This window comes from Manacus candei, unplaced genomic scaffold, assembly GCF_025592945.1.
Source record: "Manacus candei isolate 608988 ecotype Guabito, Panama unplaced genomic scaffold, ASM2559294v1 h1tg000094l, whole genome shotgun sequence".
NCBI lineage: Eukaryota > Metazoa > Chordata > Aves > Passeriformes > Pipridae > Manacus > Manacus candei.
In genome coordinates, this window is record NW_026138142.1 from 5,065,055 (window position 1) to 5,084,912 (window position 19,858).

General features: G+C 47.3%; 1 protein-coding gene across 2 annotated transcripts in view; it reads right to left on the bottom strand.

The window, feature by feature from the left end:
* OBSCN (obscurin, cytoskeletal calmodulin and titin-interacting RhoGEF) overlaps nucleotides 1-19,858 on the bottom strand; it is a 185,497-nt gene continuing 165,639 nt past the window's right edge. For both annotated transcript variants that reach the window (XM_051768316.1, XM_051768317.1), the window contains 16 exons: nucleotides 19,402-19,428; nucleotides 18,757-18,909; nucleotides 17,907-17,952; nucleotides 17,042-17,119; nucleotides 12,419-15,926; nucleotides 11,713-11,835; nucleotides 10,224-10,334; nucleotides 9,938-10,105; nucleotides 9,400-9,522; nucleotides 6,920-7,090; nucleotides 5,527-5,647; nucleotides 3,952-4,191; nucleotides 3,119-3,342; nucleotides 2,781-2,856; nucleotides 1,574-1,723; nucleotides 1-1,438 (listed from right to left, as the gene is read on the bottom strand). In XM_051768316.1, the coding sequence (XP_051624276.1) occupies nucleotides 1,261-1,438; nucleotides 1,574-1,723; nucleotides 2,781-2,856; nucleotides 3,119-3,342; nucleotides 3,952-4,191; nucleotides 5,527-5,647; nucleotides 6,920-7,090; nucleotides 9,400-9,522; nucleotides 9,938-10,105; nucleotides 10,224-10,334; nucleotides 11,713-11,835; nucleotides 12,419-15,926; nucleotides 17,042-17,119; nucleotides 17,907-17,952; nucleotides 18,757-18,909; nucleotides 19,402-19,428 (5,497 nt within the window). In that variant the 3' untranslated portion in view covers nucleotides 1-1,260. The remainder of the gene's footprint in view (nucleotides 1,439-1,573; nucleotides 1,724-2,780; nucleotides 2,857-3,118; nucleotides 3,343-3,951; nucleotides 4,192-5,526; nucleotides 5,648-6,919; nucleotides 7,091-9,399; nucleotides 9,523-9,937; nucleotides 10,106-10,223; nucleotides 10,335-11,712; nucleotides 11,836-12,418; nucleotides 15,927-17,041; nucleotides 17,120-17,906; nucleotides 17,953-18,756; nucleotides 18,910-19,401; nucleotides 19,429-19,858) is intronic.

The following is a 19,858-nucleotide window of genomic DNA, read 5'->3' on the forward strand; positions in this document are numbered from 1 at the left end:
TTCAGCAGAAAAATCTGGCTTTACTTGCTTGTCAGAATGGTTTATTTAACCAAACAGTATTGAGTCTATAAAAGACTTCAGACATGCTCAAATGCATGCAGTTGTGAGAAGCAAAAAAAAAAAAAGTCATATATGGAAGAGTGTGAAAGCTCCAAGTGAGTTAATCTGCAATTGAGTTTTATGCTTGGGTGGCTTCTCCTCTGGCACTGAGCTTTCCATCCCAAAGTGCAACAGCAAGAGTAAAAAACCAGCCTGTGCCAACAAAAACCCGACTGGATTTGTAAGAGAAGTTAAATTGGAAGGAATCCAGGAATAAATTTGAAAAGTTTACTGGGGGGCAGCTCTCATTGCAGTGTCTGTCTCATGTAACTCTTCTATCCCCTGAGAGAGCTGAGTGTGGAGTCTGTCCCTAAAACCCCTGGTTTTCTCTCCTGTAGAGCTTAATGAAGACAATATTCCTTCAACATTCAAAGTTTTACAATCTGCTGAGTCGGTGCCTGCTCTCGACAGCACAGGGAAAACGTTCCAGGTCACAGCTCCTGCTCTGCACACTGAGCAAGGGAAGGAGTCACAACCTGCATCCTTCAGGTTTGGAACAACAGGGGTTAAACATGTTGGGAAAGGCCATCCCTGGTTAAACAGCCTCAACTCCAGTATGAAACTGCAATGCATCAGGAACTGTTTCCTGTGTTCCTTCCTCTAAACACAGACAGATACAGCTCTGAGAAAGCCTCCACTTAATGCTGCTTGTGTGGAAAATCAAAGGAAGTCAGTGGCACCAACAGATACATCAATCACTGCAGAGAAACTCGAAGGAGCACTGAGGTTATGAGTACAAAGCCACGACACAGCCAACACCACCCATTGCAGAGGAAAGCAGAGTTGGAAGGAGAAACAACGTGAAATGTCAGGATTTTTTAAAAGAATTAAAACACGGAGCCTTTGGCACATCTCTGGGTAGAAGGGCCTGTGCACTCCCCAGGGAAGAGCAGCCTGGCTTCAAAGTGCCAAAGGACAACACGTGCATGTTACAAGGCCATGGTCACTGGTGCATTTGCTGCCTTCACTGTCTGCTGGCCCAGTTACCCAACAAGTCACAGAGTATGCAGGAACAGCCTGTGGCAGGCAGGACACACCAGCACAAACACAGGGACCAGTGACCCCAGCTCAGCTGATGGACACCAGCTTGGCAGGACAGTTTGATACCAAACACTGAGTGCAGAAGGGACAGAGAGGCAGTTCCTGCCTGTCCCATCCATGTCACTGTGCTACCATGAGGCCATACTTGGAGCACAGCAGGCCCCTCTTCTTTTCCCTTTCCATGAGGAAATTCCTCAGTTTGGTGGTGGGGAAGGTAACCAGTGCTTGCTGCCTGCTGTCCAAACCTGTCTCCTGGAGCCACGGGCTCTGCAGGCACTCGGAGGCTGACGGCCTTCCCCTGGAACAGGAAAGGTGAGGAGGTCAGTCAGGGAGCCCTGCTGGGTGATGAAGCTCCTTGCACATGGAGAGAAAGGAGGGCCAATAGCCAGGATCTGCCCCAGCTGTGCAGCTGGGAGAGCAGACAGCACCTTACCAGGGGTTTGCACACAGAGTGCTCTGGAGGAAGGACACAGCCCCCCCGGACAGACCCGCGTAGCACCGCGTGAGCTTCACTTTGCCCTTCCTGGTGGTTCTCAGGAACTCACAGGGGACGTCGGAGCTGACGGGGTAGTTGGCACTCAACCTGCCCCAAAAGAAGAGAATTGATCAGAGTGAAGCTGCCTCCAGCTCTGGAGTCCTCAGTGTAAGAAGGGTGTGGACTTGTTGGAGCGAGTCCAGAGGAGGCCACAGAGATGCTCCGAAGGCTGGAGCCCCTCTGCTCTGGAGCCAGGCTGGGAGAGCTGGGGGTGTTCACCTAGAGAAGAGAAGGATCCAGGGAGACCTGAGATCCCCTTCCAGTGTCTAAAGGGGCTCCAAGAGAGCTGGAGAGGGACTTAGGACAAGGGCCCAGAGTGACAGGACAAGGGGGAACAGTTTTAAACTACAATAAAGGAGCTTTAGATTAGATATTAGGAAGAAATTCTTTACTATAGGGGTGGTGAGGCCCTGGCACAGGTTGCCCAGAGAAGCCATGGCTGCCCCATCCCTGAAGTGTTTGAGATCAGGTTGGATTGGGCTTGGAGCAACCTGGTATAGTGGCCCATGGCAGGGAATTTGGAACTGGGTGATCTTTAAGGTCCCTTCTAACCCAAACCATTCTAGGATTCTCTGACTCTTATAAGGGCATCACTCAGGATGCTCCTTCTCCCAGTAACTCCCATTCAGCAGTGAGAGGAGGGTCATGACAATGCACAGAAACATCATACAGGAAATAAAAATCTCAAAGGCCACTGTTCTTCAATGAGTTTCATGACTTTGGCTGCTTTTCAACCTGGTATATTTTGGATTTTTTTGGTAAAGTTGGGGCTTTTCAGACAAGAGAAAAACACCAGCAGCTGCTGTGTTGTAAAACAGCCTCCTTCCTGTACAGGGAGACATCACTGGGACTGGGCATCCTCATGTTGTGCAGCCAACTGCATTCCTTCCATCCCACAGCCAGCTACATCCCCTCTGTCTCACAGCCAGCTCCATCCCTTCCATCCCACAGCCAACTCCATCCCCTCCATCCCACAGCCTTCCTTGGCATTGCCAAGGAGGGTTGGCACAACCGATGTCAATTCTCTGAGTCAATGCATCTTCCCTGACTCAGGAATTGTGGTTCTAAGGCTGTTCACAGGGCAGGGAAGGACAGACTGACTTACATGATGAAGGCTGTGATTCCGATGGACCAAATATCAGTCTGTGGGAGGGCTCCTTGCTCTGTCAGCAGTTCTGGAGCTGGAAAAGCAAACTGGTGTGAGCCCAGCTCTGCTCCAACGCACTGAGAGCAGCACAAAGGCAGTGGGTACTTCTGCTGCCTTCCCAAGAGTGAAGAAGCAGCAGCTCCCGGGACAGGGAGCTGGTTGAGGTAAGACACCTTTGTAGATGCTGTTTGCAGTGAAACCTTGAGGACCTCAGGCCAGGTGGCAGCAGTGCTTGATCCCTGAGCTCTGGACCCCTGGATGCCCACTGGAGTGGTGTGACTGAACTCTGTACTCACCCATGGTTTCGACATAGTCCATGCACTTGTCCATGGTAATGACTTTGTCTTGTGTGTAGAACTGTGCGTTCCCAAAATCCAGGAGTTTCAGCAGGTTGGGCTCAGTGATGATCATGTTCTCAGACCTGAGATCCAGGTGCAGGATGTTGTGGGCATGGAGGTACTCGGTGGCACTGAGGATCTGCCACAGGTAGTCCCGGACCTCCACTTCGGAGTACGATGTCCTGGTGGGAGAAAGGACTGCTCTGTTTTCTACTCCCTATCTCCATGCCCAGGAATGATTTTCTACACCCCTGGATGTTTAATCCCATCAGGCCCTTGAGAGTCAAGAGGAAACAACTCTTCATTTAGCAAATCTGTTGTGTATGGGGAGGCCAACCCATCCTGTGAGTCAAATTTACAGATGCAAGAAGCTCAGGAGGTCGTAGAGCTGCGTGTCAGAGAAAGCAGTGGGTTGGGCAGAAATCAAAATGCAGGTTTGATGCCCATCATTGCCTCTCTTTTAACCACAGGCTTTCATCAGATCCATTTTCTGACATTCTGAGAAACAATGTGGAGGAGAAACGAGATTTTCTGAGTAACCTCCATGTTGTGGGAGATGGGATTTCATATCAACTACTGTAAACTGCTTTCAGTGTCTCAGCTGGGCAGCCCTGAATTGTCCCAGCCTTATAGGGAACTAAAGTAATTTTTGAATCTCTCAAGAGGCTGCAGAACAAATCCCATGTGCAATGACAGCACACTGGAATTGATGGAGAGGGATGATCCAGTTTGTCGGGAGAAAGCAATAGGTGTTTTCCAGCCCCGAGTGGAAAACCCTTCCATGTTCTTACCGTAGTGCCAAGGAGTGGAGCAGCTCTGGTCCCACACACACCTCCTGGATCAACACCAAGTGCCGTGGGCTGACATAGGCTCCCTTCAGCTGGGCTATGTTTGTGTGGTGGAGCTTCCTCAGGACCTGGTACTCCAGGAGCACAGTCTGCTTGTCCTCTTGCCAGTAAGGGATGATTTTTGCAGCCAAAGTCTTGCCACTCACTTTCTCCCTGCACTGCCGGACGATGCTGAATCGCCCCCTGGTACAAAGGAACACAAAGGGACATCAAACTTCTCTGCTGCTCCTGGAAGAGCCAGGAACTGCTGTTCTTTAAAAGCACCAGGATCCCATGCTGTGTTTTTTGTCCACACCTGATGGGGTGTTATTGAATCCATTCTCACAGTTTGCACATCCTCCTGTGTCTCTAAACTGTAGAGTCATTTTAAATTACAGGAGTGAGAGCTTAACTCCTTTGGAGAGAGAGAAGGAGACAGCAAGAGAACTACCCCTTGTTGGCAACAGAAGTCAGTGCCTCTCTTCTAGGCAGAGAAAGTTGCATCCCAACCTCCTGACTGAAGCTGGTACCTGCAAAGGCTGATGCAGCAAGGACAGGAAACTCTGTTAGCCCTGGGCTCACTTCACAAGATATCAAGTGACTGCCCTGCTGCCCAGTTATGACAGGACAAGGGGTGATGGTTTTAAACTAAGAGAGCTGATTTAAACGCGGTATAAGGATGAATTTTTATACAGTGAGGGTATAAAACATTGGCACTGGTTGCCCAGAAAGGTACCAGATGCCTCATCCCCAGAAATGTTCAAAGTCATGTTGGATGGGGCTCTGAGCAAGTTGACCTGGTTGAAAATGTCCCTGCTCATTGCAAGGGGGTTGGACTAGATGACCTTCAAAGGTCCCTTCCAACCCAGACCATTTTATGATTCTATGACCCTTTTGCTCTCCCAAAAAATCCACAACTAAATCCTACCAAACGAAGGTGAAGATCACTCAGCCAACAGTTTGTGTGTATCACTGTGGAGGGGTTTTCAGCAACCCACTGTGACACTTGCTGAGCTGCACATTTATAAATGTGACTTTTCTAAACTCCAGCCACACAGAATCGCAAAATCATAGAAACACAGAATCCTAGCATGGCTTGGGTTGGAAGGGACCTTAAGGATCATCTTGTTCCACCCCCTGCCATGGGCAGGGACACCTCCCACTATGCCAGGTTGCTCCAAGCCCCGTCCAACCTGGCCTTGGACACTTCCAGGGATCCAGGGGCAGCCACAGCTTCTCTGAGCAACCTGTGCCAGGGCCTCATTATCCTCACAGTGAAGAATTTATTCCTAATATCTGATCTAACACTGCTCTCTCTCAGTCTGAAGCCATTCCCTGTTGCCCTATCACTCCATGCTATTGTAAATAGTCCCTCTCCATCTTTCTTGTAGCTCCCTTCAGGTCCCAGAAAGCCACAAATAGCCTCCTCTTTTCCAGGCTGAACAATCCCAATTCTCTCAGCCTTTCCTCATAGGAGAGGTGCTCCATCACACGTAGGATTTCCCTCTGGATCACAGAGAACTCAGCTGGATTCTCTACCTTTTGATCTCTGTTTGGAAGGCGTAGGTCTGGTAGGTTGGGAAGGGCTCGGATGGTGTGATTACTTCACTCTCTTCCTCAGTAGCAGGTGCTGGGATTTCCTGTGTTGCAGCACGAAGCTCTGCAGAGGAAAAGGGACAGGGATTATATGGGAAAACATCTCTGTGTGGAAAATGGGGCCTTTCTGAAGCTCCACTATCTATGAACAACAGCAAAGGCGACAGCAGAGATTTCTCCAGGTGACTCTGCAGCCTGAATCCCAGCTGTGGCACCCAGTGCTGTTGGAATGCAACAGATCCTGCTCTTTCCACCCAAAAGTTCCCTGGTGTGGCCACTCCAGGCAGTATGAGATGGACTGTATATTGTGTGCTTGATATATCAAACATCTGAGCCACTGGTTCACATCTCCTCACATAACGAGTCACCAGGTCACAGCAAGACACTGACAGAGAACTAGAAACTTCTTTGGGGTGGATATTTCAGGGCAGTAGCTGAAACTTTTTGCTCTAGTTCTGGTGTGTGGTTGTGCCCAAGTGCTCCCTGAAACACTAAATCATCTCTTTAAAGCATCTGCTTGGAAATGCTGGACACATTGAGATACATTGATGGATCCTGGACCAAGGGAAAGCAGAGGATTTAAGGTGAGTTAAAAATATCTCTGTGAACTGATTTTTACAGAGCAATCCTCTCCACTGGGAGGAAATTCCAGTTAGACCATCCTTCTATTTCTTGGCAGAAAGGAGGCTTTGCTACAAGGATATGTTTGCTGTGGGGTTACGGATTTCTTAATTTTAAAAACATGTGAGCTGTACAATGCAGTCAAACAAGTGAAAAAAAAAAAAGTAAATTGGGCTTTCTTTACTTCAGAGACAAAATACAGCTGGAAAATTCATCACAAAAGGACAATAATTCCCAAAGGAAACCACCAGAATAGAGACGTTAACTACTGAATTTAGGATTTAGTCCATAATATAGAGCAGGTCCAGGGCTTTCACCAGTGGCAGATCTATATCAAGAGATAAATGCCTCCAGTCACACATTTATGGTCCAAGATCCATTTCTTCATCATCTCTGATCAAACCTGAGTGTGTCTTCAACAGGTAATCTTCAGTTCCCAGGTTTTTATTTTATTATTAATTTTTACACATATTTACATATTGTTTCTATTTACACAATGTTATTCTCTTATTGGGTTTTCTGATATATTTATACATATTCCCCTCAGTCCAGAATTAGTAAATAACGTAATTTTAAAAAGAAAAACCCTAAACCACCCTGAGCCAAGTGGAACTGGCCTTGGTTCACTTGCTCTTGACTTCTGGGCCCACATCTAAAAGGGTGCAGTGGTTTTGATGCAGGAAGATCCCGATGGTTTCTCGGGATTTGATCTTACCCACTGGATCCTTCCCGGTGATTTTCACGCTGGCAGATGGGTCGCTGTAGGGGCCCATTCCTGCTTTGCTGGTGCAGGCAATCCTGAAGTGGTAGATAAACCCCTTGGGCAGATTTTTGGCATAGTAGCAGCAGTCAGCGAGGTCAGAAGCCAGAGTTGTCCACTCCCCATCTTCACCAAGGAAAGAGAGAAAAGACACCAGGACTCAATTATGATGATCTCACTGGGCTGTAGCTTTTTTGAGGTTTTGGGGTTTATTGTTTTGGGGTTTTTTTCCACCAGCTTTACTTATGTGCTGGGAATATGAAGAAAAAAAGGCCCATTCCAATCCCTTAACTTTCTGTGATTCTCTGAATCTTGTAGAATGAAAGAAAAACCAACTTGCTATGGCCAACTTTTGTGCGTGGTGACACTCACTGTCCCTGTGTTACTCTTCTCTGGAATCAGCTGGTTTATATCTGACAAGTCCAAGTTGTGCCAATATTCTGTCAGAGAAATGGGGAAGCTTTCCTGTGTTCTTTCTGTTTATCTAATTCCTGCACCAATCTCTAATGCAAATATCCACCAAGAACTCCAAACAGAACCCCCAGCTAAATCACTGATCTGTTTTTCCTTTTGGCCCTGCCCTGAATCCAGTTGAGACCATGAGGATTCCTGGACAGAACTATCCACTAACACTCTCCAAGCAAAAACAGTGTTTGAAATGTAGGCAGTTTTACTCAGCTTTTATGAAACTCAGATGATTTCTCAAGGAACTGAAATTGCAGATATGTTCTGGACTCATAATTTATGGGACTAAGGTGGGAAGGAGAAAATCACCAGCAAACATTTAATGACCTTTCATTTCACATGTTGCTGTGTCTCATGTTTTGCTTGCTGTGCTCAAGGCTGAACTCAACTCCTTTCTACTGCCTGAGATTAAACTTATCCTTTCACTCAAATAAACACTTCTGGAGGCCTCAAACCTTTAAATAAGCAGCAATTCACTGCCCAAACTGAAAGTATTGATGACTTTGCAGGGTACTGGCTGAATTTAGGGATGTGTTTGTATAAGAAGGAGCAGATACAGCTTAGAAATAGACAAAAGTGTCTGCAGAAGCAGCTGGCAAAAGCCTGTTGTCAAGTCATGGATAAAACAAGGAATTTTTTACCTTAATCCTCCTGTGTTCAGAAGCTTTTCATGTTCCTGCTAAATACACAGAATGCAATGGAAGATTATAGATGCTGTTTCCTGGTTTTTTCCTAATTGGAACAACCTGTGTTTCTATCCTCCACAGAGTGTGTCCTATTGTCGTGTCAAAAAGGAATAACAAAAAGAAAGGGGCGTAGGAGAAAAAGTGACTCACACCAGTTCCAGAGGGAAAAGGCTGAAAACTGCCTATGCCTGTGCTAATCCAGAAGGGAGTGTTTGTATATTCGGGGAATTAGATGAGGGAACATGGAGCAGCTGAATCCAAAGGGCTGTGTTTGTGTGTCTGCAGAAGGCATTGCTGTCAGACATCACATTCCTAGTAACAACAGCAAAGCAGTCCCAGGAGAGATGGAATAGGCTTGGGGATTTGGTTCAAAGCTTTTGTGACTGAACAGGAAAACGTCCGCTTTTGACAAGGGCACATAGTGACAGAAGGAGGGGGAATGGCTTTAAACTGTAAGAGGGGAGATTTAGATCAGATGTCAGGAAGAAATTATTCTCTGTGAGGGTGGCGAGGCCCTGGCACAGTTTGCCCAGAGAGGCTGTGGATGCCCCTGGATCCCTGGAAGTGTCCAAGGCCAGGTTGGAGAGGGCTTGGAGCAACCTGGGCTAGTAGAAGGTGTCCCTGCCCATGGCAGGGGGTGGCACTGGATGGTCTTTAAGGTCCTTTCCAACCCAATCATTTTTATAATTCCATGATTCTATGATTCACTGACTTCCTTAAGCTCTGGACCAAACCCTCGCAAGAGAACATCAAAGGGGTGATGCAGTATTGCCAAAATGTGGGTATTTATTCTGGCTGTTTGCCCTGAGCTTCCTCCGTAATCAGTGGGAAAAGAAAGCATGGCTGTTTAGCAGAGGATGAACTCCCTTTTTGACAGATCACCTTCCTCCACAACAGACTGTCCAGAAAGCCTGGATATAAGATGATGTTTTTTTGCTGGGTATTATTAGTGTATTGTTTTGCCAAATTACTCAAGGCTGTGTATCAGGCACCAACCAGGCATTTTCTTCTGTAGCTGCTCACTTTTTGGTCATAACTTTTGTGTCACCTAGTTTGAGTCACACTTCAGCAAAGCCTTGGTATGAGGATGCATATTTTCCAGGCTGATTTATTTAGCACAACACTTAACTTTCAGATGGCTGAATGATGGCTGTATGAATTTCATTCCTAACTCAAAACGAGGGAGTTAATCAGGCTGTTTCTGAATAAAAGTAAAGTATCCAGCAGGTGAAGGGATCACACAAACCAAGATGTTCCCTTTGAGGTGTAAGGACAGCACTTTACCTTCACTCTTGCACTGGATGGTGTAATGGACAGGGGTGTTGGTCTCCACAGGTTTCCAGACCACCTGCACTCCATCTTTGTAGACTTCCACCATGTCAGGGGGTGGAGGGCTGGGAGGAACCTCTGTTGAGAGGAGGCACAAAACCCAGGGGCTGTTAAGAGCAGTACTGCTGTGAATCAAAACCCTACACCCAGCATGTCTCAGTTACAGATATTATTTTTATATATATACATATGTATATGTTTTATATGTATATATAGGCACACACCTAGAGAAACAGCAATTTAACCCCACCTTAATTTAAACTCAGTTTTAAAGTTTTGTCTTGGAGGGCTCTGAATCCAGAAGAGTGAAGAAGAGGGAATGAACCCTGCAATATGTGCCACAGTACCAGACAGCAAAGACTGTGGACAACAGCAAGGGAGAGATTGTCCTCTGCACCTCTCTGCAGAAATCTCACCTCAAAGGTATTGACAGGTCACATTTTGGGGCAGAATTATTTATAACATCTGTTTCTGTAGCTGCTTCTCCTCTTACCTGCTTTTCTTATGACACAAGAGGTGGATGCCGAGCCCAGGGAGTTTGTGGCCACACAGGTGTAAATACCAAAATCCTCAGGATTAACAGAGAGAATAGTTAAGAGCTGGAAGTGTTTGAGGGTGGATGAGATGAGGATCCGGCTGCTGCTCTGGACAGGGATCCCGTCTGAAAAGCAGAAGGTAGGAGAGATAAACACCCTGAAAGTTGATACCAAGGTCTCTAAACCCCTCCCTGCACCCCTGTCCCAGAGGTCAGGGACTCCCTGGAGGGATGCCAGTGTCACCTCTGAACCAGCTGATGTGCAGGGAGGAGTGAGCTGCCGTCCGGCACGACAGCGTCACGCACTGTCCCACGGCAGCAGCCTGGTCCATGAGCTCCTCAGTGAAGGATGGGGCTGCAGGGAAGAGGAAAAAACATCAATTCAGAATAGCCAGGAGAGTTATGTGGAAAACAAATGCATGCAGGACGTCAGAAAACCTTTCTAATTGTTCAAGAACATTTCTGGTTCTTGCTCCGTCATCCTTTTGACTGCCCGTTGAGAACCCCCTGGGCATTGAGCACAGGTGCAGGAGCCCCAGGGACACAGTGTGACTGCTCATACATGATCACCCAGATGGATCTTGGGAAGTCCATAGGGAATACCTGCATTGCCCAGCCCTGCTGGTACAGCTGAGGCAGCAGAACAGCTCAAAGCAGAGAGAGATCATGTCACAGCAAGAGTGTTCCCCTGGCCAAGCCAAATTGTGGAGGCAAAACTAAATGATGGTATTTTGAGGATGAGGGGATCAAATAGGACAAGAGGCAATGGCCTCCAGTTGCAGCAGGGGAGGGTTAGATTGGATATTAGGGAAACTATCTTCGTGGAAAGGGTCATCATGGATTGGAACAGGCTGCCCAGGGCAGTGGTGGAGTCACCACCCCTGGAGGGATTTAAAAGACATGTGGATGTGGCACTTGGGGACAGGGTTTACTGGTGGCCTTGGCAGTGCTGGGGAATGGTTGGACTCGATGATCTTAGAGGTCTTTGCCAACCTAAATGATACCATGATCAAGACAACGTAAGAAGAGAGAAGCAGAGATGAAAGATGAATATGAAAGGAGGAAAAACCCCATAGAGCATCAAATCTGCTCCTGCCTCCATGGCAAAGGGGGAGCTCAGGTTTTCTTCTGTGCTTCTCCAGGGTTTTTTTCTCCCCAGTTGCCAGGAGCTGCCAGCCTCCCACACCTGCCCTTCCCAGTGTTTCCCTGGGCTCTGCTGAGTACTGGGACGTTAGTCTGACCTTGGGAAATGCTCCTGACAGAGTCAAGGGGAAACTTGTCTAGGAAAAAGCAAGTTCAGCTTTGCTGATGCACCATGTGGGGCTGCCCCATTATTTTTCATTCCACAGCTCTGTAGCAGCATGTCTGGACTTAACACATCCATTCAGGACTGGAGCATAGGAATTCACAGTTCCCTGCCTCTGCCTTCCCACCCATGGATACTGCTTTTATTCTCTTTCTATCTTACACCTGGATTTTATTCCTTTGCAGTGGCTTCCTGGAGTGGCTCCAATTTGCAAACAACGCCATGACAGGTTTTCTCAAGGTCCTAGTTATGATGTAAACAGAGGAGACTGGCCCATGTCACATGAGTTGGTCCAGGTCATCTCTGCAGACAATCACTGCAGATCCATCCTTAGAAACTGGCCTCACACAGCACTGGATTTTCATTACTGATACTTCATGCTAAAGCAAACCACTGGCTTTGTGGCACCACAGTGCCACAGCAATACCTTTCTCCTTTGGCATGAGGCTTGGCAACTTGAATGAGGAGAGCGCTGATTTCCTCTTCAGAGATCCTTCAGCCCCTGTTAACAGCTCTTTTTCTGCTGCCTCACTTCCCAGCTCACCAAACTCTGTTTTGAGAAAGGATGAGAAGTCATTCAAGGCCACCCTTCTCCCCGCGGCATCAATTCACAGTGACAGCTCCGCCATTCACACATAAACAGCTCATCACTCACAGGTTCCCTTATTAACCAGCCTTCAGTCAGCAGGGAAGGCAGTGACAGCTGTGACAAACACAACAGTGTCCTGGAAGAACAAGCAATATCTAGGGATGGCAGAGAAGAAAGGACAGATCCTGATGTCCAACAGCCAGGGTGACTTCACCAGCTTCTCCCAGTCACTTTATTTTTTTGAGACTTACCATGGTCAGATGATAACTGCAGCAAGGAAAACATCACCCAGGTCTGCTTTTGTGCAACCTCAGACAGGGGAATTTGAGCCCCTTCCATCAGTGGATTAACCCATCTGCCTCTGCACTGGGGTAACCCAGTAACAGAGGGGTAGTGCTGGAGCTGGAAACTGCTGATTTCATAACCTGCCATGGCCAGTTTTACAATCCCAGTCTAACCACAGCCTCAGATAAAAGGAAAAGGCAGCTTTATCAGAGCCCAGTTATAGCAGAAAATCTATAAAGGAGCAGAGTGAAATACTTACCTTCCTCTGCCTCTGGCTCAGGAGATGTCTTTCCTTTTAGGATTCTTGAAATATGGGCAACAGAAGCTTTTACTTTCTTCTTCAGACTCTGCTCCACTGACAGCTCCACTGAATGAGACCTTGCATATGGCTTAAAGAGTCCTGGCTTGGTGTGGAAGGAGCTTTTTTGCTTCCCACTGGAGTCCTTTTGGGAGCCGTACATTTCTTTATGGCTCTCTTGCCCTTTCCCCATGGCCACTAAGTGAGTTGCCTTTGAATCCTCAGATATTTCCAAGTGGTTCTTCCTGTTCTTGTCCTCTGCCTGCTCCCTGATGCACAGCCTTTTGTCCTTATGCAGATGCCCTGCAGGAGGAGACCTTGCCCTTTCACCGAGAGGAATAAACCGTCTACGAACCGGCTTGGGCGAAGGCTTCTTGTAGCTCAGAAATTCAAACGGAAAATAGACAATGTCGTACAAGTCAGAGAAGTTCAAGTAGGCAGGTTCCACCTCTGAGATGTCAAATTTTTGAGGGCCGCTGCCAGTACTGGGGGTTTCATCTGACAGGTCTTTGATTTTCACCAAAGACACTTCTGGGTGTTTCCCGGTGTCCTTGATCACTGACACTCGGCTGGGTCTTTTCCCGGTGTCCGAGCTCTCTGTTGAGGAAACGCTGGCTCGGCTGGAAGTGGGGCTCTCAAACGCCAAGTCCTCCAGGTGTTCACATTCACGAGGAACTGTCTGTGCTCCCTGCCCTTCCAGTACCTCTGACTCCTCACTCACAGCAAGGCAGGGTTCTTCAAGGCCATCCCGCTCATCTTCCCTCTGTTTTACAGAAGGGGAGGAGGTGTCCATGTGCTTTCTGCTCTCCTTCTCTCCAGAAACTGACTCTGCCCAAACATTCATCTCTTCAGAGAGGGAAACCATCTCGTCCACTAAGCCCTCCAGCACAGCAGACTCCTCATCACTGTAAAAGGAAGACCTGTGATGTGATTGCTCCTGACGGCGATCCCTGCGGAGCGACGGTGGGACAGCTTTTCCAGCATCAGATCTTCCACTTTCTAAGGCAATGCCTCCACCCTCACCATGGACCTTTGGATGTTCCTCATATTCTACTTCATAGGCTGAAGCTGGAGCACCTTCTGGTTGTGCAGCAGTTAAGGCACCCCCCAGACCATCAGAAATCCCAGCACTGGGACTGGCAGCCCTGTGCTGCTCCAACTCCCGATGTCCAGCCTTGGGGAAAGGAGCAGACGTGGTCTGTGCAGTTGCTGGGCTTCCACCTGCTGTCACAGCAGATCTCACCTCGCTGTGAAGGGCTGGATGTTCCTGTTTTTCCCTCTGACAGACCGAAGGGAGAGCAGTGCTTTGGGAGGACACCGTTCCTGCTGTGTGTCTGCTCCCTGGAACAGCATGGCCTTCAGAAACCTTCTGGGGTTTGGCTCCTTCATGGGCCAAGCTGGGAACAACCTCTGTGACCGCAGAGCTTTCGCTCCTCAGAGCAACAAACCTCTCCTTGCTGTGAGCTGGCCCTTCCCTTTCAGCCTGTGCTCCACTGGAGACCGGAGTCGGCACTGATTGTGGTGGTGGGACTTTGGGAACAGCGAGGTGCTCTCCTTTCAGGCTGGCTGATGCTGTGAATCCATGAGCAGGAGCCTTCCTGTGAGCCTGGCTTTCACCAGCATGGGCTGATGGCGGAGTGACTCCTGTCACACCCAGCCCTTCCTCCTCCAGGACAGCAGATCTCACCTCTTTGCGGGTCTTCACCTTCTGAGGAGCCCCTTCACCAGCTGTGAGGGCACCTGGCCGCTTGCCCAGAGACACAGGAGCTGCTGGAACACTTTTCCCAGGAAGTTCCTGACTTTTGTCTTTGTGTACTGGAAGTGAATCGATGTCTGTCTGTTCTGCTGGAACAGCAGAGCTTTCATGCTCCATGAGTTCAGACTCGGCAACACCGTGAGCAGAGGTCTTTTCACCTGAATGTTTCTGCCTTTTGTCCTTCCAAGGTGGAACTGGGGCCATCCTTTTGATCAGCAGCGTTCCACCTTTTTGATCCGGGTGGATGTCAGCGCTGTGAGCAGACTCCTGGGGCAGACACACACCTCCCTTACTCGTGGGAGATGACTCAGAGGTGGCCTCTGACTGTGTCAAGGTTGCAATGGACTCTTTGCTCTCCTGAAAAGCAGTGTCAGAGGAAGATTTACCCTCTGTACTCTCATGTTTTTGGGCTGCTGATGCAGTTATGTCTGAGCACTGGGCAGTCAGAATGGGGCTTTTGCCTTCCAAATCTTCAACATCCTCCTCAATCTCAGTAGCTTTTGACTTCTTCAGTAAAGGTTTCCTATTTTCACTCCTGTGAGGTGACACTGGAAGTCCTTCAGCCTGTTGCATAAAAGCAGCTGGGCACTCATTACCCTCACAATGTGTGGAAGGAGAGGGCTTCTCTCCTGAACAATCCTTGCTGGCTCTCCTGACTTCCTCCTGCTTTGATGTGCCTACAGAACATCCCTTGCCAGGCCCTGCAGAAATGTCACAGTGGTCACTGCCTTCAGGGCAGCTCTCCTGGGACAAGACATCACAGTCTTCTTCCAAAATGTCTTGTTCCCTCAGTGACCTCGAGGCTCTCAGCCTGTAGTCATCCAGGGAACGGCTCCTGCTGGCACCAGCAATGGCAGGATGTGGTGGTTTCCTGGCGGTGTCAAACGATGCTGATTTGGTCAAGGATCCCAGCAGGCTTTCCCTGCGATCATCTCCTTCCTCTTCCTCTTCCAGTTCAAACTGCTCCAGGAGGGGCTCACGGAGACCACTGAGGGGCACCTTCGAATATCCACCTTTCCGGAAAGTCCTCCTGGCTCTGTCCAGGTGCCTCCTGAACTCCCCGCCTGGTGAGGAAGGTGGCCTTGCAGGCAGCTCTGTTGCTTGGCTGTAGAAAGTGCTTTTGATGACGCTCTGCCTGGGCACAAAGGCAGATGGCTTTTCTGTGCCATCCCCAGCCTTTTCAATCCTCTCCTTATCAGCTAAAGACATGTCTGGTTTTCCTTTCTGACCTGGATATGATGTGCTTTCCATGGAAGCCCTCACGGATGAAGGCTCGGCAGCACCACTCCTTTCATCTCGAACACTGGGATGGAGCCTCTCCTCCTTGTCCTGGAAGACACTCGCCATGAGCTCTTTGCTTTCCGTGGGTGATTTGTCCCCCACCTCAGCCTTCATGGAAGCATATTTCCTCCTCATGGGTTTTACTGGAGGGACTGGTGCCTTGGAGTGCTTCTGCTCACTTGAACGTCTTGGAGGCTCCTGATAACTTGGTGCTTCAAACACGGGCAAGTGCAGCTCGGGGGTGGAACCAAAGTGCCTCTTCTTGGGGAAATTCGAGTTCTCGTTGTCTGAAGAGGAGCCACTGGTACTGGATGAAGTGCTTTCCTCGATGAGGTGTCGGGAGATGGCCAGGGAGGTGTTGTCGTGGGTCCTTTCCAGGATTTCTGGGATAGACCTCATTACCAGGATGGATTTGTAGCACATCAGAGACCTCTGGGGAGCCAAACAAAATACAGCACAGTGAGATGGAGGCATGGTGGGAGGATGGCAAAGCAAACATACCCAAATGAACTCCTGAACTCCTAATTACCCACGAGTTTAATTACACGCTGCCAACCCTTTGTACACGTCACCAATCCAGGCCTCATTTGCTCTCTAAATCTTTCTCTTCCCTCATTGACAGATGTGAAACTAAATTGACTTCAGGGGACATACTTGCTGTTGTGAGCAGGGAAGCAGGACCCTGCTTGAGATTTCCAAAGTCAATCTGGCCACTCAAAGCAGATGGAAAGGCGCTTTTAATGGAAAACATCAGAAGAAAGGCTTGCTGGAATCAATGGCCTTAAATCCACTGATTACAGTTCAACCTACAGTGACTCAGGTCAACAGAAGACCTACCACAGTGCAGGGGGTGGGATTCCTCTGCTCTAAATTCTGCCATGTGAGACATCTCAGTTGAAATTGGGCAGCTGCCCTCCCCTTCCAACCAGCAGGGGGAAACTGGCTTCTTCAGGAGGCAATCAATCCCATCATTTTAGAGAACCTCAGGAAAAGAGGTATTTTTGGAGACCTGTCTATAATTCAGCAAAGGCAGCTGAGGGCACCTCACTTAGACACAACTTTGTGTCTTACAGGCACCTGCATGAGACCAAGTGTTTCCCAGGCAGTAAAAGTCTAGATAATTAATTCCTGACACATCCCTCAACTGGGCTTATTCCCCATTCACAGCCAAGCTGAGATCTCTGCTGAGCTCACTGTCCAAGCCCAAAAGACTTTCAAAGATTCAAATGTAAATAAAAATATATATAACAAAAATATAGATTATATAGATTATTATACTTTATTGTATCTTATATATTACAGATTAATATATATAATATATAGTATATAATAATATAATATGTAATACAATTATATATTATATATTATATATTATATATTATATATTATATATTATATATTATATATTATATATTATATATTATATTATATATGTTAGATAGTATATAATATAAATAACCTATAGTATATATTATTATATGGTATATAGATTATTATAGATGATTATATAAATTATATAACAAAAATATAGATTAAGGGCAACTCACCTGCCACTTGCTCCGAGCCACGATGAATTTGAGCTGCTTGGTATTAATGAAATGAGCTGCTTCGAGGGGGACATTGTGCTGCCAGGTGGAACGAGAGGAAAATCATTGGTTCAAAAAAAACTGCCTTCATCTCCTAATAAATCTCTAGGATTCCCTCCTTCCACAGTTGTTTAATTTAGGAAAGCTACAGTAGACCAAATGCTACACTCCCTTCATAGTTAAATTGCAGACAAAATCAGTGATAAAAGTAAGCCTTGTTCAATACATGCCATTAAATCCTTTTTTTTATTGCTAATTTTTAGCTCTTCCCCTTAGTGATTTAAGGCACTGCAATATATAAACTATAACTTTGTCCTGCAAAGCCACAGGTTCCTTCCTATATTGATGTGTGGAGGAAACAGCCTGAAGCTGAACCAGGGGAGGTTTAGTTTGGATATTAGGGAAAATTTCTTCCTGGAAAGGGTAGTCAAGGATTGGAACAGGATTGGAACCAGGATGGTGGAATCACCGTCCCTGGAAGGATTTAGAAGATGTGGCACTTGGGGATATGGTTTAGTGGTGGCCTTGGCAGTGCTGGGTTAATGGTTGGACTCCATGACCTTAGAAGGGTTTTCCAACCTAAATGATTCCTTGTTATATCTGCTCACGTCAGTAGTAAATCTTTATCCTTTGAAAGGAAAGATATCCTGGCATGTAAACCCCTTTCTGAGGAGCCATTCCTGAGCTCCTCTGTGGCACAGAAAGTAAGAGACTATGGGAAAAAAAATAAACCAGCAAACATCCAGCAGCTTTTGGGGCTGCCCCTGCCAAGGTCTCTTCCAACCTCATTATTGTAATGACTAATAAAGGACCAGGACAAACTTACCATGAACCACTTGTGGGACAGACAGTCCAAAGCACTAGGCCTGGCTCTGGTAAGAGAACAGATGGGCATTTTAGTTGGAAGTCACTTCCAAAGCAACCACAAGATCTTCCTGAAGGTGCTGCTACACATGGACACAGGTGTACGCTTTGGTGTGTGTCCTCAGGTTTAGAGCTGAGAAGCCAACAAGCTTTGAGCCCAAGGTTTCCTTCCCTTGAGGTGAAATAATACTCCTTTTTTCTTTCCCAGATTCCCCACAGATCCCCAGGAAGGCCCTGTGACACTCTGTGTGGAGCCTGTTCAAGGGTGTCCAGAGCAGCCCTAAGAGGGACTTTGCCTCTTTAGGTGACCAGAGAGAAAACAGCTTTGGCAGGAGGCAGAAAGAATAGAAATGAAATTAAAAAGCAAGGGCCTGCAAACTTGCCTTCAAGCCTCCTTCTGTACCTGAAATTGCTTAATGAATATGGTTAATGGTATTTAATTCTCTCATAACTCCCTCTACACCAGTCCTTGCTCTTCCCACTTGTCTATGTCGCTCCAGAAATTCACCTGCCTGGAGGGGGCAGGGAGTCACCATCACCACCCCAACGTGGCAAATATCCAAACTGTGGTTTGGGTAACGGGGAATAACGAGCTAAAATTAGGGCAGAACATCTCGAAACATCAGCTTGCTACTTTTCTAGAGAACAACAGCTCCGAGGAGCCGAGATGTGCCTGCTGAGCCACCAACACCCCTGCACGGGGCTGCAGGAAGCACAGGAGGACACTCACTTGGGGTTCAGTTAAGGAAGGAAGCACAGGAGGACACTCACTTGGGGTTCAGTTAAGGAAGGAAGCACAGGAGGACACTCACTTGGGGTTCTGCTGCAGGATCCCTTTCATGAAGTCCTTTGCATCTTCACTCAAGTGAACGACGTCAGGAATGGTCCATGAAATCTCCCCGCTCTGGATGTTCAGGAGGGTTTTCCTGTCGTTCTCCCCAGCAAACGGAGACTTGCACGTGAGGCTTATTTATTGGACACCACAAAATAAAAGGAGACAGGTTTTAGACTTTGATTTGCTGTTCAAATGCCAGAAGCACAAGTGCCCTCCTGGGATTTTAAGATATTTGAGGGACTCCGTGTGTGGGACTTGCTTTGTGAGCAAGGTGTTCACTAACAAGTCGTCTTTCACCCCAGCATTTCATGGCACTTGACTGAATCATTATTTATTTGGGATAATAGTAAGATAAGGAATTAAGGCACAGGTACAGTGGGGTGTTGGCTAAAACAGGGGAGACTGAACCTCATCCACTGCTCCCACTGTGAACTACAAGGAATGCAGCTCTCAGGGACAACAACCAAAGCCTTGGGAACCCAGGAGAGGAGGAAAACACAAAATAAATTGTCCTTATCATAGAGAGACTCAATGCTCCACTCAAATCCCCCACTTGAAGGCACTGGAGGGCTCTGATGGACAAAGGATTATTAAATGAGTCATTAAAAGAAGATTTGTTTACCTTAAATACGTGATGACTCCAACAGCCCTGAGGAGAAAGGGAGCACAGATGTCAGGTGTTTTGTCACTATTTATCCATCCTTCTCAAGCACACAGCCCCTCTTCCTGCCACTAGACACCCCCTTCTCCTCACCTTTCCAAGGAAAATAAATCCCAAAAGTTTTTTTCACCCTTCAGGGTTTTTTTCCCCCTTCAATATTTTTTAAAATTGTTCTCGAGCCATCTTCCAATTTTAAAGCACAGATAAAGGAAAGGGCTCATAATACTTTTTTTTTTTTTTTTTGGAGTTTGTTTGCCTTTTCTAGAAAGCTCTTTGGGATCATTGTCTCTTGTTGCTGCCTCTAATAGAGATCATCTCCTCTAAGATGCTCCTTTGCATCAATAAGCTGTCAGAGTTCAATTATGACTGAAAAAAAAGAATAAACAGAAGGAGCTTTAAAGGGCCCTGATGGCTTTTG